This window comes from Micromys minutus, assembly GCF_963924665.1.
Source record: "Micromys minutus genome assembly, chromosome: 2".
In the NCBI taxonomy this organism is placed as follows: domain Eukaryota; kingdom Metazoa; phylum Chordata; class Mammalia; order Rodentia; family Muridae; genus Micromys; species Micromys minutus.
In genome coordinates, this window is record NC_137971.1 from 103,885,893 (window position 1) to 103,906,556 (window position 20,664).

Genomic DNA, 20,664 nt, shown 5'->3' on the forward strand with positions numbered 1-20,664 from the left:
ACATACTTAGCAGGCAGGAGAAAGCAGCAGACAGTAGCATGTCTGCCTCAATCCCTTCTCTATAGGGAAGGGGAAAAAGGGGGAGGGGACATGAGCTCAACCAGACCCCAGTTCCAAAGAGGAGAGCCTGGAAACGAAACAAAACCTGACAGTTTAGCTCAAACTCAAATCCCCAATCAGATCCGACATCGCTGTTGGCGAAGTGCACTCTCCAGCCTTGACGGCCATTTGCTCTGTACGGTTACAACATGGATCACCTTCGAGGCCAATCACCTTCGTGGCCAGGTCTTCTCGCTGTCCCGAGTAAGAGGGAAAGAACAAAGGTTTTTGTTTGTTGTTGTTGCTTTGGTTTTTTTTCCTTTTTCTTTTCTTTTTCCTCTTAAAAATGACTTTATGAAGCTCTGAGCTGTCTGAGCTCTCTAGAGATCGGATTCTCTTAGGGGGCTGGACCTTGAGGCCCTAGCAACGAGCGAGTCTTTGTCGCGTCATAGCAACGCTTTCTGCTGTCCCTTTCCAAAGGCCTTCTCGGTTCAACAACCCTCCACCCTCCATCTGCAGGAGGCCCTCGCTGTTTGGGTGGGTGTGGATTTGCACTTCTGGCTTCGTTTTGGGGAACAGGTTATCCGCGAGCCAGATCACCGGAGAGGGACGACGACAAAGAATGTTTATTTAAGGAGAAATAATATCAAAACATTTCAAGACTTTCAAAAGCACACCCGAAAATTCCGGGCAAAGAGGGCTGGAGGGTGGGAAGATCCTCTTAGTGCAAACTCCATATAACAAAGAAGAGACTATCTATCGAGGACCCACCACAGACTCAGTCGGAACCGAAGATGTTGGACAGGGTTGGATCAGGTTTTCAGGACCTGTGTAGGCAAGTGCTGCCCACATTACCATCGCTGAGCCAAGAGGGTAAGTGACTTGATGCAGGTGTGTGTGTGTGTGTGTGTGTGTGTGTTGTTTATTTTCCTATGGCCAGACTTGAGCCATCAGGTGTTGTGATGTGAGTGTTTCTGTCTCTGGGTTTTTGTTTAAAAAAAAAAAAGAATAAAAAGAAGGAGGAGGAGGGAGAAGGGAGGAGGAGGGAGGAGGAGGAGGGAGGAGAAGGAGGGAGGAGGGAGGAGGAAGGGAAGAAGGAAGGAGGAGGGAGGAGAAGGGTGTAGGAGGGGGAGGAGGAGGAGGGAGGAGGGAGGAGGAAGGGGAGAAGGGAGGAGGAGGGAGAAGGAGGGCGTAGGAGGGGGAGGAGGGAGGAAGAGGGAGGAGGAGGGAGGAGGAGGGGGGAGGAGGGAGGAGGAGGGAGGAGGAGGGAGGAGGGGGGAGGGAGAAAGGAGAAGGAGCAATGCCCACTGAAAACAACCGTCCTCATATTACCTATGGTAGATTAAAACCCTTGTGGCTACCTAGAGAAAAGCGTTCCTACTGTACTCCCCAAATGACTCCTTTTCAGAGTTCATGAAAGGGCATAGCTATTTTGTTCTTGTTATCTTGCAGGCATGTTTAAAAAAGTGATGCTTGTAAATGGGTAATTTTCACAGAAAACTCACTGGGGCAGCAGCAGGACACAACCCCCCCTTTTAGCATAGTTTCTGCAGAGTCACCACCCCCAGGCCCAGGGGAAGGAGTTCTGTCTGCCTCTGCTTCCAGAGCACTGGGATTAAAATCCATGCTGGCTCAGGTCCCACCTGCTATGTCTTTTGGCATTTTGTTGGTTATTTGTATCTTGTTTCTCTTTGGAAGCTTCCAGTGAGTTTGTTGATAAGTAAACAATGCTTCTCTGGGAGGCTGACATGTTGAACCTTCTTGTCCACAAAATGTTCCACCACACAGCTATTTGATGTCTTCATCAGTTTGGAAAATATCTTCTCATGGATTTTATACACCTTTTAAAGATCTATCTCTGAACATTTCATTTTTTAGAATTATAATACAAATTGTGTTGTATTTGATTTTTTAATTCTTATTCATTGCAACTATATAGGAGACTCACCTTTATTAATTAACCATGTTAATTATGATTTAATTCTGAAATGACTCTCATAGACTTATATGTTTGAGCACATATCCTGCTTGGTGGCACTGTGTGGGAGACATTGTACAATCTAGTTGACAAGGATGGGTCACTGGGGCATTCTTCCGAGGGTTATGGTATGGCTCTGCTCCCAGACTGGGCTCTCTGCTTCTCAATTCACGTGAAATTCTTGCCACCACACACTGAAATGTTCTAGTCATTGTGCCTGAGTCAAAAACAACCCTCCCTTTCCTACATTCACTTGTTGAGTGTAAAATATACCCAGAAGTGGGATCAATTGTAATAAACCTGACCATGGGGTATATAGACTCTTTGGAACTGGCTTATAGGAGGTGTGTAGAAAGGTTCTGAGTCGTGTGCTAGAGAGTTGTTCTCAAAGCTTAACTGGTCACTCTGGTGAGAGTGAGAACCAAGTGTGACTAGGAATGTGGAAAATAGAGATTGCTTGTGAGATTCAAGAAGAGAACCAAGACTGTAGATCAAGAACTAATGAGAGGCCATGTATGCTGTATTCTGAGGAGCAAAAAGTGGTTATGCTCTGCCAAGTCTGCTGGAGGTTTGCGTGAGGATGAACTTAAAAAGACAAAGTGATTTACCTAGTGGAGGGAATTTCAAGATAGGGTAACATTCAGGTCATTATTTTTTTAGTAGATTTATAGTGAGAAATTAAAGTAAAAATGATAAGGGATATCCAGTTTCATAGCAGGAGAGTTTGAAAGAGTTCAAATCTGCTATCATTGTTGAAGAGATTACCACATTAAGGAAACTCCTTAAAGCAGTCTTTGCTGGGACAACATGGAGGATGACTTGAGAGAGACTCATCTAAGGCTCCAGGGTATGAAAACACAAGCTCACTTGAAAAAGGTTATTCCAAAAGGATCATTTAAATTGTGTCCTCGGGGTTTCAGAATACCATTCCTTCCTTCCTTCCCCCTCTTTAGCTTCATATTTGGCCACACAATCTCTTCTACACACAAATTTTCCCACCATGATGCACCATCACACAAAGGACTAATCTCTGGGATGCTTGATCTAGAACTGGGACCAACTCCAAATTTCTGAGCTCCAGAAATGTCTTTTCTTTATAAGTTAGCCATCTCAGATATTTCTTTGTACTGATGCAAAGTCAACAAATATCTTAGTGTTCTGAGTCCGTGTGTGTGTCTGTGTGTGTGTGTGTCTGTGTGTCTGTGTGTGTCTGTTCTGGGGAGGAATGCTGGGTTTTGTCAAATGTTAAGACTTTTCCTTCTTAGCCTAATTCATAGGTTACATTGAAATTTATTTTTAGATAGTATTGAAATTATTTTCACTTTGAGAGTAATAATCTTTCTAAAGCTTGGTCATTAGAACAAATTATTTTTGATATAGAACAATTTTGATTTAGAACAATTCTAATTGGTAACATCTACAAATCTATTTTAGTTGAATTGTAGAGACCTAGAGACTCTTTCTCCAGTGAAAAATAGCAAACTTCCATTTAAATAATTAACTCTTCTTTTATGTAACTGCCTATCTTACTTTATTGAATAAAACATTACCCTAAACTTTGATAGATTATCTTAATCAACAAAGACCATGTTCAAATTCTCAGCTAAACAAAGACTTTTCACCAGGGTTTGGTTACAGAGTGTATAGTTTCTCCGGGTCCTGGGTAAATCATTTCCTCTTTGGTATAGATGATTTTCCTGAAATATGAGCTGCATTTTATGTGGTCATAAACTCTTTATCAGTTCTGCCATCACAATCCTGAAATTTCTCCACTTAAATCAGAAAGATGAGATGTTTGTTAGAGAATTAATGACATTTATATTGACAGTGAGAGTTTTAAACTCAGTACATAGTTGGATTGATTGACAGATCTTCTCCCCTCCCTCTTCTTTGAGTCAGGGTTCACTATATAGCCATGGCTGTCCTGGAGCACTGTATGTAGATCACACTCTCAACGATGCACTGTCACTGACTCCTCAGTGCTGGGATTAAAGGCGTGCAACACCACTGCTGGCCTTTGATAGACTTTGTTAATTCTTAGCAACGGGGGTTGAACCCTTGGGCTATTGGGTACAGAGCAGGTGACTGGCGTGGGACGGGGCACAGTGGAGGAAAAGCAAGATTTAGAAAGACCTTAGACTACCGGTTCACAATGTGTCTTGTGTTCACACTTGTTTTCCATTGGCCTTCAGTGTCCATCTTTGATCTGGTTCCAAGATACTCATGAGAAAAACTGCTGCTTCCTATTAAGTCAATCTTCCTGTTTCCTGCCACATTATTAGTCAAAGTATTTCATAACCCATTATGTCTGAATTAAAGGCTCCAATTTTCCTGCTTTAGTTTGTAGTTTAAACCATTAAGAGAAAAATAATAACAGTTTGAATTCTTGGAGAAGAATTTCCTTTTGTGGCTTCCTTCAAACATGTCCCCAAGTCTGTTAGGAATTATCAAAAGACTTCCTTAGTCTTTTAATTAAAATTTAGCCTTCTTCAATCAACAGACTGGGAAAGGATCTTTACCAATCCTACATCTGATAGAGGGCTAATATCCAATATATATAAAGAACTCAAGAAGTTAGACTCTAGAGAATCAAATAACCCTACTAAAAAAATAGGGGACAGAGCTAAACAAAGAATTCTCAACTGAGGAATTATGAATGGCCAAGAAGCATCTAAAAAAATGTTCATCATCCTTAGTCATAGGGAAATGCAAATCAAAACAACCCTGATATTCCACCTCACACCAGTCAGAGTGGCTAAGATCAAAAACTCAGATGACAGCAGATCCTGGTGAGGATCTGGAGAACGAGGGACACTCCTCTACTGTTGGTAGGGTTGTAAGCTGATACAACCACTCTGGAAATCAGTCTGGTGGTTCCTCAGAAAATTGGACATAGGACCCAGCTATACTACTTCTGGGCATATACTCAAAACAAAAGATGCTCCAACATATAATAAGAACACATGCTCCACTATGTTCATAGCAGTCTTATTTATAATAGCCAGGAGCTGGAAAGAACCCAGATGATTGTCAACAGAGGAATGAATACAGAAAATGTGTTACATTTACACAATGGAGTACTACTCAGCTATTAAAACAATGACTTCATGACATTATTAGGAAAATGGATGGATCTAAAAAATATCCTGAGTGAGTTAACCAAATCTCTACAAACAAACAAAAAAACCAAACCACATGGTATGTACTCACTGATGAGTGGATATTACCCCAAAAGCTCAGAATACCCAAGATACAATTCACAGACCACATGAAGCTCAAGAAGAAGGAAGACCAAAGTGCAGATGTTTCAATTCTTCTTAGAAAGGGGGACAAATATATCCACAGGAGGAAATATAGAGACAAAGCTTGAAGCAGAAACTGAAGGAAAGGCCATCCAGAGACTGTCCCACCTAGAGATCCAGCCCATATTCACCACCAAACCCAAACAATATTGCTGATGCCACAAAGTTCATGCTGACAGGAGCCTGGTATAGCTGTCTCCTGAGAGGCTCTGCCAGAGCCTGAAAAATACAGAGGCAGATGCTCACAGCCAACCATAGAACCGAGAATGGGGTCCTTAATGGAGGAGTGAGCAAAATAATTGAAAAAGTTGAAGGGGTTTGCAACCCCATAAGAACAACAATACCAGCCAACCAGAGCTCCCAGAGATTAAGGCACTATCCAAAGAGTGCACATGGATGGACCCATGGCTCTAGCTGCATATGTACCATATGATGCCTTGTTGGGCATCAGTGGGAGGAGAAGCCCTTAGTCCTGCCAAGGTTTGACACTGCAGTGTAGGAGAATGTCAGGGTGGGGAGGCGGGAGGGGGTGGGTGGGTGAACACCCTCATAGAAGCAGGGAGAGGGGTGATGGAATAGGGGATATGGAGGGGAATCCAGGAAAGGGGATTACATTTGAAATGTAAATAAAATATATCCAATAAAACAAACAAACAAAATTTAGCTTTCTTGATTTGTAAGCATTCCCTAATTGAAAATTATCACTAATAATATGTTTAGACTTAGGATAGTGTGGCATAATTTTCTATATTATAAAGTGCTTCTCACATCCAGATTACATATTCATTGCACTTGTTACCACTGTAGTATTAGTAATTGTTTTTGTTTGTTTGTGTTTTTTTTGCTAGTTTTTGGAGGTTAGGGGAAGAAGAACTAAACTGAGTATAAGAAAATAAATACAGAAAGCTTTCAAATCAAAATAGAATTATGATGTCTTGTATTTATTAAAAAATGGTCTTGGACCCTTTCCCATAGTTTTTTATAAGTCATTATCATAGATATATACTAGTGTATTTGTTTCCAGAACATATACTAGAAGCAGTAAATTGGGGTGTGCAGGGAACCCACAGCGCAACAGTCATGGAGAGGAGACAGCGGGAGTCGAACAGTGACACACATAAGTACAGAGAGCATCACTTGAGAATTTAGCAAAAGCAGATGAGTGGGGACAGTTAATGTCCAGAGTAGGCAGCCTTTTGTGTCTCAGTGGCCCTTGGCTTTGTTCCTGTGTTACAGTGTAAGAGTTCGTGTTCATATTAATCCAGGGGTCCAGAGTGAACACTTTAGAATGGTTCTGAATGTAGTCACTAAGAAAAAAAAAAACAACTAGATTTTAGTTGGTTAATGCTTCATGTACTAGATAAAATGAAGCATGACTGATTTCCTTTTGGTATAGAAAGAGTTTCTTTACACTATCATTATTGTTTTTATTACTATTTCACTATGATTATTGTTGTTTAGTGCTAAGATTGAGCACAGAGACTCATGTCTATTGTACTACTGAGTCACACAACATTCCTCCCTTTTGTTGGAGTACTGAGGTTTGAAGCTAGGTCACTGGATGAGCACTGCTCACTGAGCCACATTCCAGCCCAATTATAACTATAATTAAAACCATATCTTTGGAACTTCTAGGCATGACATTTAGTTAACAGGAAAGTTAATTTGGGGAAATGCTTTTATATTCTGTTCTGCATGATTTAGAAGTTACTACCATTTAATTATTCATTTCATTATTTATACTTTTGCTTATGAGGCTTAAGTACTATTACGTGGTTGCTCACATAAATTGTTTTCATTTTCATTTGACTTTCAGAAGTCTCTACAATCTGGGGAAATGTTTCAGATTTTGTGGAACGGCAGCTAACTATGCACAAGGTAGGTTTCACATTCCCATTTCAACATAGTAGTCTGAGAGCTATTTTTTATGCAAACTTGAATACTTTTGCTGAGAGTAGTGTAGGTTGTCACTTCTTTATTTTTATTTTTATTTTTTGATACATGTAGGATTGGTGACAAGCTGGATATTATCCTTAGATAATGTGTCTGTAAACCTTTCTCTTTTAGTGATCCTGAGAGCACAGGCTGCCCAGTCTGGGTTTATGTAAAGAATCTAGATGAGATGTATTTGTGGCTGATAGATTTGTGGCATGGATGTGGAAGAATAGCACTTCTTGTTCTGCCATTTTTCTGGGAATCACTTGTAATTGGAATGTATAAATGCAGAAGGTAAACTTAGCTAGTGCAAAAAGAGAAACTGCCTATAGTTAGATTGTTCCTTCAGGTTAGGTTGTTGCTTTAAATGCTATAGAACTAGGCAGAGATTTCTTGGGAGGAACTTGAGGGCAAGAGGTTGTAGAACTTTTATACCCTGCTCACATGTCCAAAAATGACAGTCAGTGGCTGAATGAACTCTTCAAACTTATTTTGTTTGGTTTGAGAATTTGAATTATTTATCACCTTTTAAAATTGGCCAACTATTTGTGAAGACCTTTTATCTTTATTTTCTTGAAAAATCAACAGGCTTAATGATATTGGTCTTTTATTTTTGTATGTGACAGTGGCTACAGCCCTGATGGGTTCTCCCCTTTGCATAAAAGATGTATGCATATTTTGGCCATTATATAACCTAGCTGGCTCCCTTCACTCCCTTGCTTTTTTTCTGCAGTTATAGATTTGAATTTGTAACATTTGGTGTATAATATCTTTAGGGTATATCAAGGACCTTGAGGTCAAAAGGTATTTGCTTTTATTCATTGATGAAGCTTACATTGTAGATTTGGATGTTCATTGGATGCTAGTTTGTCTGATTCCCTTTCATCTTATCCATGTATCCAATTTCATTAGTTAACACACAAGATACTGGTCTCATTATGACATTGTCATATATGACTGTATTTGCTAATTCATTCCTCTACTTCTTCCACTAGTGGGTTGTCTGACTTTAAACAGAGGACATAAAGTCTGAGAGAATAAGAAAATCAAGACTTCAGTAAATTGGAAATGATTGAATTTATGTTATATAGGTATTTGATATAGATTTGATATATATTTTAATATTTTCATAGAAATAGTACATCAACAAGGCCTCATAGAGATTACTGGATTTTTAAGCCTACAGTTTCTTTTTGGTAATTGGATGATTATCAAACTCCGTCCTTTAAAGGAATTGTGTACGTTGTTCTTTTTGTCCTCTTTTTTCTTTCAGGGTGTTCAGATTTCAGGACTTGGAACTTTCACTTTCACGAGGCAGCAGCTTGAGGTGGGAAACAAGAAGTTTGTTCTAGTGCAGAGACCGGTGTTTATCATGGCAGAGAAGTTAGTGCAGACCCACGGACTCAAACAAAACAAAGTATCTTCTCCTGGTAAATCATTTCAACAGTTGATATTTTCCCGGAACTTATTGGCCTATTTAGACAAGTGAAGAGGGTAAAACTTTGTCAGTGCCATATTAATTTCTGGTTTGAGAGACTTGTGCTTCATCTTGTGTGTGCCTGTGCACGCATGTGCATGCATGCATGTGTGTGTGTGTGCGTGTGTGCATGCATGCATGCATGTGTGTGCATGTGTATTTTGTGCCACAGGATGTATGTGGGGGTCAGACAACCTATAGGAATCATAGCTTTTCTATCATGTAGATCCTAGGGATTGAATTCAGGCTCTCAGAGCTTGGTGGCACATTTCCTTATTTGACGAGTTATTCTACCAGCCCGTGGAGTCCATTTTAGACACTAATAACTTAAGAGGCATGGGAAGAGCAAGTTCATTTAAAAGCCATGCAACAGAGTTCTACAGGCTTATACTCACTTTTCAGATTCTAGAAACTAAAAGTGTCTATAAAGAAGAGAAATCTATGGCTGGAGAGATGGCTCAGTGGTTAAGTGCACTGACTGCTCTTCCAGAGTTCCTGAGTTCAATTCCCAGCAACCACATGGAGGTTTTTGGGATCCAGTGCCCTCTTCTGGTGTGTCTGAAGAGAACAACATTGTACTCACATAAAATAAGTAAATAAATTGTTAAAGAATAAAAGAAATCTAATTTAGGTTCTCTGGGTAATGAGAGAAAAAAACCTTTGTTCAGTTAGCTGTGAAAAAAACTAATGTCCCTATCATGTTTATCAAGTTGAAAAACCATGTCACAGGTATAAGAGAAAAGAGGCCATGATTGACAGGTCCCTGATAGGTCAGAAGAGGAGAGATTTGCAATGTCCCTATCATGTTTATAATTAAATTATTAAACGTTAAAACTCAATAAAGCTGCACTTAATGTCGATTAACTTATAGTTTTTTATACCCTAAAACAGTCCTTCCATAGTTCCTTTCTTCCTTTCCCTAAATTTCCTTCTTGCCTTTCTCTTCCTTCTTCCACACGTTTATTGAGGGCTCTAGGTAACAAAGCACTAGTAAAGTAAACCATGTTGTATTTACACATTACATCCCATCTCGGTGTGTGGCCGTTGTCCACTGTGGAGGGCTCAGCTGCGAAGGTCTGCATTCCTCCTTGTGAGCTTCAGTCTACAGTGTATCAGAGTCAGATGTGGCTAAAGAGAAACGGTCTATCCTTGGCAGCAGTGGTACAAAGCCTGTAACTTTCCCCTAAGTTAACTCTCCAGAAAATTCATTTCCAGTGTGATTTTCTATTAAAAATAAGAAAGTAAGACAGGTGTCACTACACCTAAGCCTGAGGCAGGAGGACTGCCACAAACCTGAGGCCACTCTGAGCTATACAGCGAGTTCCAGGTAGGCTGGGTCAACAGAGTAAAGCTCTGCCTCAAAAAACAAAAGCTACCATACAAGCAAATAAAATATATGCAGGAAAAACAAATGCCCACAAACTATGCTTAAAATTTACTTTGCATATTTTCAACATGCAAACTATTCAATATGGTGGGTTTGAAGAAAATTCAGCAAATCACCTAAAATTTTATGTCCCATCAAACAGTATGAAAGGAAATAGGGATAAAATGGATTTCCTTTAAAGAATACATTTGCTTTAGAATTGAGTTTATTCTTCACTTTGGATTTTGTATTATAATATTAAAAAGTAGTTGATGTTTACAACTCATTTTTATAGGGTGTAGAAATATCAGAATTAAGTATTTCAAAAGAACAACCTGTCTACATCTTAGATTTGGAATTAAAATTATTCATTATGAACTAAGTAGATAGTCAAGCACTGTGGAATAGTTTTCAGTATCAGAAAGATGTGGCTCTTACTTTAAAACTCTCAGGATTAAGTGTTGCAAAAAAGCGGACTTGGTCCAGGAACTAGATCAGACTTGATGCATAGGAAAACATGCCTGTCTTCATCTGGGGAGGCTTTGTCAACCGAGAAACTGTGGGACAATATCTCAGGAATTGTATGAGCACATCAAGACTTCAAAACAGTGCATCCCATTGGAAACAGCCTTGGCATGTCTGTTGATGTAGAAAATGGGGGTAAAGCTCATTCATGTGATAAGGGTGTTAGGATTCATTCCATGGGGACAACTAATGTGTTCGCAGCAGTCCATTTTGGTACTAATCCAGTTTGTAGCTTAGCTAGAGCTCTTTGGATTACTGCAAGTTGGTGAAGCAAGTGAGGAAGGAATAGGAGACAGGCAGGCAGAGCGATGGGACTAGGTAAGAATGGGGAAAACAATGTAGAGTTACTCAGGTTTCTTGCTTGGAGAACAGTGATTGTGCACCGTGGTGGGTAATACAATAAGGTTGCTTTGAGACTTGTTGGCATTCTGACATTGTCTAGGGGTATATCAAACAGAGGTGATCCCAGGGCTTAGCAGAGCCTCGGAGAAGACAGATCTAGGCTGGAGTGGGTTTACCTAGTAGAGGATATCAAGAAGCAGACAAGGATAGAATCCTGTGGAAAAACCAACCCCCCCCCCCCAAGTCAATAAATACATGAACATCAAAACAGTGGCTCAAGCCCCTCGGTATAAGGAGTAAAAAAAAGAGGAAAACCAGCAAGTAGACCAAGAAGGAAGTTGAAGAACCATTTCACAGGTATAGGAGAAAAGAGGCCATGATTAGCAGGTCCCTGATAGGTCAGAAGAGGAGAGATTTGCAAGTGTCTACTGGCTCGTCCAGCATGAGAGACAGTGTCTTCCCTGACATGAGTGGACTGGAAGACATTATGCAGAGATACAGTGGGAAAGCAGGCAAGCTCACCTTCTACTTTAAGGCACGTACATTAAACAGACTTACCCGTGGACATTTCACAGCTCCTGTACCAGTTCTGGTCAAATGTCCTTGCTTCCTTTCAAGAATGATTCAGTCTTGTTCATTTGCCTTGTCATTTACAAGCTCCTTGGAAAGGAAAGCTTTCTGCATGCCAGCTTCCTTTGATACCTTTGTGTAAGACTTAGTTACCATGAAAGATGACTTTCTGGCTGGAGAGATTGCCCAGTGGTTAGAGCACTCACTGCTCTTCCAGAGGTCCTGAATCCAATTCCCAGCAACCACGTGGTGGCTCACACGTAATGGGTTCCAATGCCCTCTTCTGGTGTGTCTGAAGACAGCTCCAGTGTACTCATACTAAGAAAATAAATAAATATTAAAAATATTAAAACAAGGAAGGTAACTTCCAGTGAAGATGATTATCTTTTCAAACATTTAATATTTAGAATATTTGTAATTATCTGAAGATGATATGGCAGTAAACACTGCTGCCGAGCGCTCTGAAAGAGCTGAACACCTCAGAGAACTATGAAAGAACAGAGGCGGTTCAGTGCTGCTCTGTTCCCTAGAAAATAAAATCTGTTGGACGATAGATAGACAATTTTTATTATGAACAAAATATGCTGTACTTTTAGGTAAAATTGTTCACGTATCAGTGGTCATTATATTTTCTGTAACAATATTACAAGTATAAGGGGAAAATATGGTCAATTCTGTTTTTGAAAAATTAAGAATCAGATAATTATTTTAAAATGTGCACAATATGTCTTTTTTTCAGTTTAGATGAAAATCACTTTATTTTAACCAACTCACAAATAAATGCATTAAAACGCTATAATGAAATAGCCAGTTAAATGTCAAATGAATATTTTCTCAGGCCAAATTCTTTTATTTTCAATGAACTACAATAGTTAGAATAGCTGTATTGAAGTCATACAACTTTAGTTATGATCTTACATTTTCTGTAGCAATTATATTTTGATACCTCTATGCAGCAGAAACAAAACTAAATTGATAGCATTGAAATAGAAATATATGCTTTTGATATAATGATGATGTTGTACTTATATCCATTTGCATATACACATAGACGTTATAGGACAGGATCTGCATATGAAAAATAACATGTTATTCTTTCTGAATTTTATTGACTCAGAATAATTTTATCTATTATCAATCAATAAATTTTACTAGAGTATTTGTTATTTTGTCTTTCAATGTAGTAGAAGCACAATATGTCTTTATCATAATGTTTATTATATATCTTTAGTAAAATCTCCTTTCTCCCACTCTTTTTCTTTTCCAGGTGATATTCCAGTTGTTCCACTTAATTTTGTCATGATATCCCTGGAGGGTCCATTTAACAGGGATACAGTAGAGGGATGCGTGAAGGAGACATTACTTTTCTTATCGAGATCCATTTCCGTCAAACAAAATGTGGAGTTCACATTCAAAGGAATTGGGGTCCTTTCAATCAGAGACAGCAAAGTGAAAATGAGGTTTAATAGAGACTTCCTGTGCACCATGGACGGGAGCGGCACTTTGACGAGAGCCCTGACAAACGTAAACTGTTCTCTTCTAACTTTCCTGGTTTTGTTTCCAGGGTTGTGGCAAGGCAGCCTAACAAAAAGCAACGGAAAAGCGTTTGGATGGCTCACACTTCACACGAAAGCATAGCATGCATGTAAGGCAGCAGGAACTTAAAACAGTTAATTGAACCGCACACACAGTCTGCACTCCGGGGGACTCTGGGGACCCAAACTAGGTAGCAGTGCGTTCCAGTTTCAGTCTGCGTCTTTTCACAGTAACAGAGGCAACTGAGATAGTCCCACCCAGGCACGCCCCAGAACAGTCCAAATCAGGTAGTCCTTCGCAAAACTGTCTTCCCGGGAATTCCAGATCAGAGTAAGCTGACAATTAAGCTTAGCCTCTATCCAATCGGGTCTAATTGGGCGGGCTGTCACTAAGAAAGTCTATTTAGCATGGGCATGGTGTTGCCTGCCTTTAATCCCAGCATTTGTGAGGTAGGCAGTCTCTGAGTTTGAGGCCAGCCTGGTCAATATAGTGAGTTCCAGGACAGCCAGGAGAACCTGTCTCAAACCACCCTCTCTGCTTCCTAAAATACCATCCCCCTCCCCCAAAAGGGGAAAGGGTTGTTGACATATTTTAAGTGACAGTTTTCCTGAATGTGTGGACAAGCTTGTCTACAGATGGCCGGTTCAACCAACCTTTGAATCAGTGATAATCAAAGAATGGAAAAAGCAATAGAAACTCAGTTCTAGACATTTTATAGAACCTTATTGTCAACAAATATCTCCTGCATTCATTATTAATTTAATCTCAAAATACTACAGAGGCAGCATCGTAGGACCAGCACCCTGATTTTCCACGCAGAATGTGGAGGTGTAGAGAGGTCACATTGTGAAGCCCAAGTGGGTCCGATAAAGCGAGCACAGGAATTCAAACCTAGAGTTCCTCAGCAGTCAGTGTTTGTAGCGTGTACCAGTTCACCGTAAGAAAGACCCCCTGGAACTGGAGTTAGACAGCTGTGAGCATCAGTGTAGGAGGCACTGGGGATCCAACCTCTGCAAGAACAGCCAGTGCTCTTAACTGCTGGGCCATTGCTTTAGCTCCACAATTTTCAGCTTTTAGTTTACTGTGTTATAAAGTGAATTTCATGGGTGTCACCATCACTGTTAACTATTTAAGTAGCTAGCATGATGTTCACATTAAGTTAGATAGCCCAGGGCTGGAGAGATGGCGCAGTGGTTAAGATCATTGAGTGTTCTTCCAGAGGTCCTGAGTTCAAATCCCAGCAACCACATGGTGGCTCACAACCATCGGTAGTGAGATCTGATGCCCTCTTCTGGTGTGTCTGAAGACAGCTACAGTATACTTATACATAATAAATAAATAAATCTTTTTAAAAATTAGTACAGGATTTAAAAAGGCAAAGAAACAATCAGTAGTGTTTATCCATTGGTAATGTCCCCTTTGTATACTTCTAGGTAGTAAAAACAGTGACAGGTATTAATCGAATCATCACAAAATCCCATATGGTGAAAGCTTGATTTTTTTTTTAATGAAAACTATGAAAATGGTCCAGCTGTTCATTTTCCCTTTATGAACCCTAACAGTGTGGATTGGGGAGATGGGGTCCTGTAGAAGGAGGCTCCTTGGAGTTTTCCACACATTCTTCTCTAACACAGGGTTGCTAAGAGGGGTGCTGAACCAGTGGAGAACAGAAGAAACTGTGAGGACACAAGGCAGAATCTGCAAATTTACAAGAAGGGCCCAAGCACCTGGCTGGCTTTTTTCTAACTGGGGGAACTCTGCTTAATTTTAAACACTATTTAAAGAGGAACCGATGTTTTATCTGGTACACTGAACTCTAAAGTGTAACTTTTAAATTCTGCAAAAGAACCAGCTTTGAGAATATATTGTATGACAGAGAACCTGGTCAGGAAGTTGTTACACTGTGTCCCTCCCGTTAGAGTCAAGAGGCACCATGCACACAGTGTGTTCTGGAGCTGAGAAGTCAGGCTGAGGGCTGCTGGCTTGGCAGTCTGGATGAATTTCTCTCCCTGGAGCTCTGGTCTAATCAGAACTCCTTCCCACCTCACTTCTTCAAAAACTGGGAAATGTGGCGGGGGTGGGGGGGTGGTGGTGATGGTGGTGGTGGTAGTTTACCCAGCAGATGTCCTATAATTTAAACCTTAGTATGGTCCCATAAAATAGTCCTCTGGGAAATTTATGTGCATATTTTGGTGATTAAAAAATTTCCTTTTCTGAAAAATTATGTCCTTTGTAGGCTATTAGTAATCATTTAGAAATAATTATACATACTAATCCATGGTAATAACATGGTTATTATATAAAGTGATAACTACAATAACTCTTGGTTGCCTGCTCTTGAACACAGGTCCGCAGAGTACTCCATTAGAATCCTGCAAGGCATCCTCAACTGTTACCCTCAGGAACCTAGTGCCTGGGCACACAGCAGTTAGCAGCATGCAGAGGGACAAAAGCTGAACTGCCTGTTTTTAGGGCCCTGTGGGCCAAGAGTGGAACCAGAGTTGTACTCACCTGAGAGTCTCTGGGCATCTGCTCACTTTCCAAAGATGTATAAAAGAAGCTTCAACTCTTAGGGAAATTTTCAAAAGAGCAGATGACTTGAGAGAAGGCAGCATTTGTGGGACAGTTCTTCAGCTCCCCAGGTGGACTTTGATGAGGGAGGTCAGTCCTTGCTGGACTTGAAACCTAGAACAAATTCAAACCACACTAGCAGCACTGTCTCGGAGGCAGCCTGCAGTGTCATGGTCTGTCCTGGGTCACAGCTCAGGCATAATCTCTGTCTCTGTCCTCCAGAGGCCGGGCACCATGGATTCAGTGATGTCTAGCAGAGAGTCCTTTGGAAAACGTCCCAACAGCGCACTGGCCTTTCCGAGGTAGGTGTCTTATTCTATGGGCCAATCCAGGCACTTCTCTTTGCTTATTGGGGTGTATTTGTTTTCCAAATTAATATCCGCTCTTCCCTCCCCTTTTCTGCCTCCATCTGTTTCCCTCATCCCCTTTACCATCTCTGTATACACATAAAGCAGGAGTTTATTGTATATATTTTCTATGCATAAGTTTTAGAAAGATAAACCCAAGTTATTGCTGCTCATCTGACTTCCTGCAATGTTTGTAGTCCTCTTCCTCGATAGGTTCCCTCTGTTTCCCACCCTAGCCCTTTTCCTTCAGCTCCTGACGATGATGACACAGTAAAACCCTGCCTATAAACAAACAAATAAATAACACACAGTGACAGTGTATGAGTAAAAGCCAAACAGCAAACAAAATGCAAGCCTCCAGGCCTCTTCTTTCAACGTTCTTACTGACACACTATTTTATCTCATTTGCATAACGTAAAGAATTAAATTAATTTATACCTCTATAAAAGTGTCCTCAGTGTCCTCAAGAGGATGGTGGGTGTTCTTGGGGCTGCTGGCGGTAACTGCGATAATAGCAACAGTAGCTGCTCCTTGGAACAGGCGGTTAGCAGTTAGGAACGCTCTCAGTAGGATTATAGTCAGTCTGCATTATAATTGTATAATACACGTCTTGCAATTTTCTCCATTTTATAGAGGTATAAATTAATTTAATTCTTTACGTTATGCAAATGAAATAAAATAGTGTGTCAGTAAGAACGTTGAAAGAAGAGGCCTGGAGGCTTGCATTTTGTTTGATGTTTGCTTTTACTCATACACTGTCACTGTGTGTTATTTATTTGTTTGTTTGTTTATAGGTAGGGTTTTACTGTGTAGCCCTGACTGGCCTAAAACTCACTTTGTAGACCAGGTAGCCTGAAAGTCAGAAAGATCCAACTACCTCTGCCTCCAGAGTACTGGGATTAAAGACAAGCATCATCACTGCTCAGTATATTATGACTTCCTTTCTTAAAATAAAAAAAATTATTTATATGTGAGTACACTGTCGCTCTCTTCAGACACACCAGAAGAGAACATCAGATCCTATTACAGATGGTTGTGAGCCACCATGTGGTTGCTGGGAATTGAACTCAGGAGAGTAGTCAGTGCTCCTAACTGCTGAACCATCTTTCCAGCCCTGCTATGACTTTCTTAACCTTTTAAAAATATTTATTTTTATTATTTTTAATTTTTTTTCAAAGATTTATTTATTATACATAAGTACATTGTACCTATCTTCAGACACACCAGAAGAGGGCATCAGATCTCATTACAGATGGTTGTGAGCTACTATGTGGTTGCTGGGATTTGAACTCAGGACCTCTGGAAGAGCAGTCAGTGCTCTTAACCACTGAGCCATCTCTCCAGCCCTATTTTTGTTATTTTTTAACTGTGTGTGTTTAACCTTGGAAGCCAGAGGTGTCAGGTTCTCTGAAGGTTGGGGTTACAGATTGTTGGGAGCTGCCTGATGTGGGTGCTGGGAATTGAACTTGGGTCCTCTGGCAGAGCAGTTGGAGATCTTAGCCACTGAGCCACCTCTCCAGTCCCTGTGTCCCTAATCTCAACTATCATGCCACTGATTGTCATTCAGGTCAGGCAAAGGGAACTTGGACAGTAACAGCCCACTTCATAGAGTAATGTTTTTCTCAAATATTTTATGTCTCTGATCGCCTATAGTGTTTAGGTTTGGAACAATTCCCTTCTCCCCTCCTAGAAGAGATGGTTGACATATGCTTAGAAGAATCAGAGAGAACTCACAGATCATTAGTCTGTTCTAGTAGCTGAAGTGCCCACAGCGCTGGTGAACGTCCAGGCTAGAAAGTAATGGCTACTTTTTTCTCCTTAAAAATAAACCAATGAAATTAAAAATAATTTTGATTTCATTGTTTGGGAAGATACAGTTATCTGTCATCTTTGTTTTACATCGGTTAATTAATTTGTGTGTGTATCCATGTGTGGATATGGGCATACCGCTGTGCAATGTATGCAGGCTAGGGAACAACTTAAGGGAGTTGGTTCTTTTCATCCCCCTTATGAGCTCCAGGGATTGAACTTGCTTAGGTCATTACTTGGAGGCAAGTGCCTTTACCTTATGTGAACCTTTTTGACAGTTTTTGATTGAAGCGTTCTAAGGGGTGGTTAACTAATTCTATATGAGCATATTGGAATGGGCGTGAAGAGTCAAGTACTCAGAACAGATGGCGGAGTTTATTTCTGTGAAGTTTGGTCCTAAAATTTACCTAAAGGCACCCCTCTCCCACTCCAGTGGGAGTGCTTTGAGACCAAAGAGACCCTTCAACTATATACACCAACTGAACACCGCTTCCCAAACTCTCCCTTTGGAGGTCCTTCTTTTTTTAACTTATGGAGAGGATAGGGAAATAGAAGGAAGGAGGAGGAGAGAAGTTGTCATTGCAGGAACAAGTTATGGCTTTGTGACTTTAAGCTGACAGGCATCTCTCAGAGATGTAAATCAGGCAGAAAAACTCAAACTGAAACCAAAGGGGGGAAAATCTAAATAGAAGTGTTCAAGCAGTTTCTTTATATCAAGCTCTTTTGGGGGTTCATGGGTACAAGGGTATGAGGTCTTGGCAGAATCCCAGATTTGTCCTCAAAGACATGTATTTAGCAGAGTGAATATTTCACCCCCTTGAAGGAAGTATGCCTGTTATGACATCAGAGAAGTGGTGGGTTGCTTCTGGGAATTGAGAGTTTACATAGTCATCAGTTCAGGACCAGGGCCGAGGACAAACATCTCGATGCGTTCTTAGGATTGAGCACAAAGAGACGGAGAACAAACCACCCATGGAAGTCTTTGGAGAGGAAGGTGGAGAGAACAGACCAAGGAAGATCAAGTTGAAAGACCAGTCAGACAAAGAAGAAGGAGGCAGAGGTAGGCCAATGATTTGTGGGTATAGTATATCATTCTTGACTCTTAAGCACCAGGTAGTATTGCTTAGTAACTTATTGTAAGTGTAAGTAAATAAATATCAAAGCAAATAAGGTTAATGCATTAGTTACTTTTATGGTTGTTATGAAAAAAAAATCTGACAAGAAGCAACTTAAAGAAGGACATGTTTATTCTGGTTCATGGTTGGATTCCACGGATTAGACATGGCAGGGCGGGAGGCCAACAGGTCACATTGTGTCTGGAGCCAGGAAGCAGAGATCGGGAAGTAGAACCCACCTGTAAGACATCAAGGCTTGCCTTCAGTGATTCTTCAAGCCATGTCCTGTCTTCTTAAAGGCTCCTCCTTAACCTTCTTGAACAGGGTGGCCCACTGGGGACCAAGTGTTCAAATGCACGAGTCTGTGGGGGACACTTCACATTTAAACCACATTCATCAATAACTATCAATAATGCTATTATTATTTCTTATGAACACCCTTTATTGCTGAAACTCTGTTCCTGGCTTCAGCCCTCTGACTCTCAGCCTCTTACACGGCTGTTTGGTGGCTGCATGTCTGTTGCTTGACCAGGTCCTGATAAATAGCATAAATGCATGAGGTTGATGCTAGGGCGTGCTCTGTCTTAATAGGACAAGAGGTATTTAGACAAAAGAGCACGTCTCATGGGAAACTGTTCCTTGGTAAAAGGCGTCAGAATTTATGTGTGTACTTAGCTACCGATTTAGCCGTTTGGAATTTGAAGAGAATATCACTTGTTATTTATTTCAGAGATCTCGTCACCTAAGAAACACCGAGATAGGCAATCTATCTCTCCTGCTAAAGTGACGAGTGTCAGCTTACTGGACAAGTTTGAACGAAGTGGGAACGGTGGGAAGGTCACGGCCTCTGAAAAGTAATTCATTGACTTTTTCCCTCTTGCATCTTAAATATAATCTTGAAGTCTCCCACGGTGCCGGGCATCTTAATAACTCCCCCACTCCTTTATTACCTGTCATTGAGAACATTCTATGTGGGAGGGGAGGGGATTACAGAGGTGACCAGGTCTGATAATCCGAAGGGAAATCCAGACACGTGACAGATGATACATTCCGGGCAAGGGGAATACACGTTACGCAGTTGAGGCAGAAATAGCACAGGGGACACTCAGCCTGCCTGATTGCTTTCAGAAATGACTTCCAAGCTCTATAGGCATTGTTGGTTTCTGGATGCCTAGGCATCATATGACATTTTTATACCGATGTTAGAAGGAATGTAAGTTTGCCAAATGGGTCTGACACTCCATTCCTTTCTTATTCACCTGTGTTTCTGACTTACCTGCTTTTTGCTGTCCTCTAATGTCTTCCATAATGATTCTTTGGGCAAGATCTCTACCTTTTAGGTGGGGTTAGTCTTTTTACTGCTTAAGTGGGTAGTATCATGTTGCTGATTCTTGGTTTTTAGTTAATTTTTGCTCAACATTTATTTGAGGTTTCTCTATTTTCTTCTGTTAGTGTCCCAAAGAGACATCTAAGCTGTTCTCTCTCGTAGCTTTAAAGAGTTTTCTTTTTCAGTGTTTGCATTTCTCCTGATAGGAGTTGTGATTTTCTGAAAAATGTGTAGCCATTGTTTGTTTCATAGTTTGGCTCCTATGAAATATACATCTGAGCTTCTGAATCTGCTTTTTGTTTCTCAACTTTTAAAATACTTCCCCTTTCTTTTTACCTCTGTACTGCTTTTAAAGTAGCATTCTTAGTTTTATTTTAAGGATAGGTTGTGTTTTATATCTTTTATTAATATACAGGATGCATTTT

At 40.5% G+C, this 20,664-nt stretch overlaps 1 protein-coding gene across 1 annotated transcript in view; it reads left to right on the forward strand.

Annotated features, from left to right (window-relative positions):
* Window positions 1-833: 833 nt before the first annotated feature.
* The window catches only part of CCDC81 (coiled-coil domain containing 81), a gene marked incomplete at both ends in the record, with an annotated part of 45,237 nt that continues 25,406 nt past the window's right edge, over window positions 834-20,664 (forward strand). Inside the window, 7 exons of the mRNA XM_080913090.1 lie at window positions 834-912; window positions 7,136-7,197; window positions 8,528-8,684; window positions 12,802-13,058; window positions 15,864-15,943; window positions 18,736-18,857; window positions 19,643-19,766. Coding sequence (XP_080769216.1) covers window positions 834-912; window positions 7,136-7,197; window positions 8,528-8,684; window positions 12,802-13,058; window positions 15,864-15,943; window positions 18,736-18,857; window positions 19,643-19,766 — 881 coding nt within the window. The remainder of the gene's footprint in view (window positions 913-7,135; window positions 7,198-8,527; window positions 8,685-12,801; window positions 13,059-15,863; window positions 15,944-18,735; window positions 18,858-19,642; window positions 19,767-20,664) is intronic.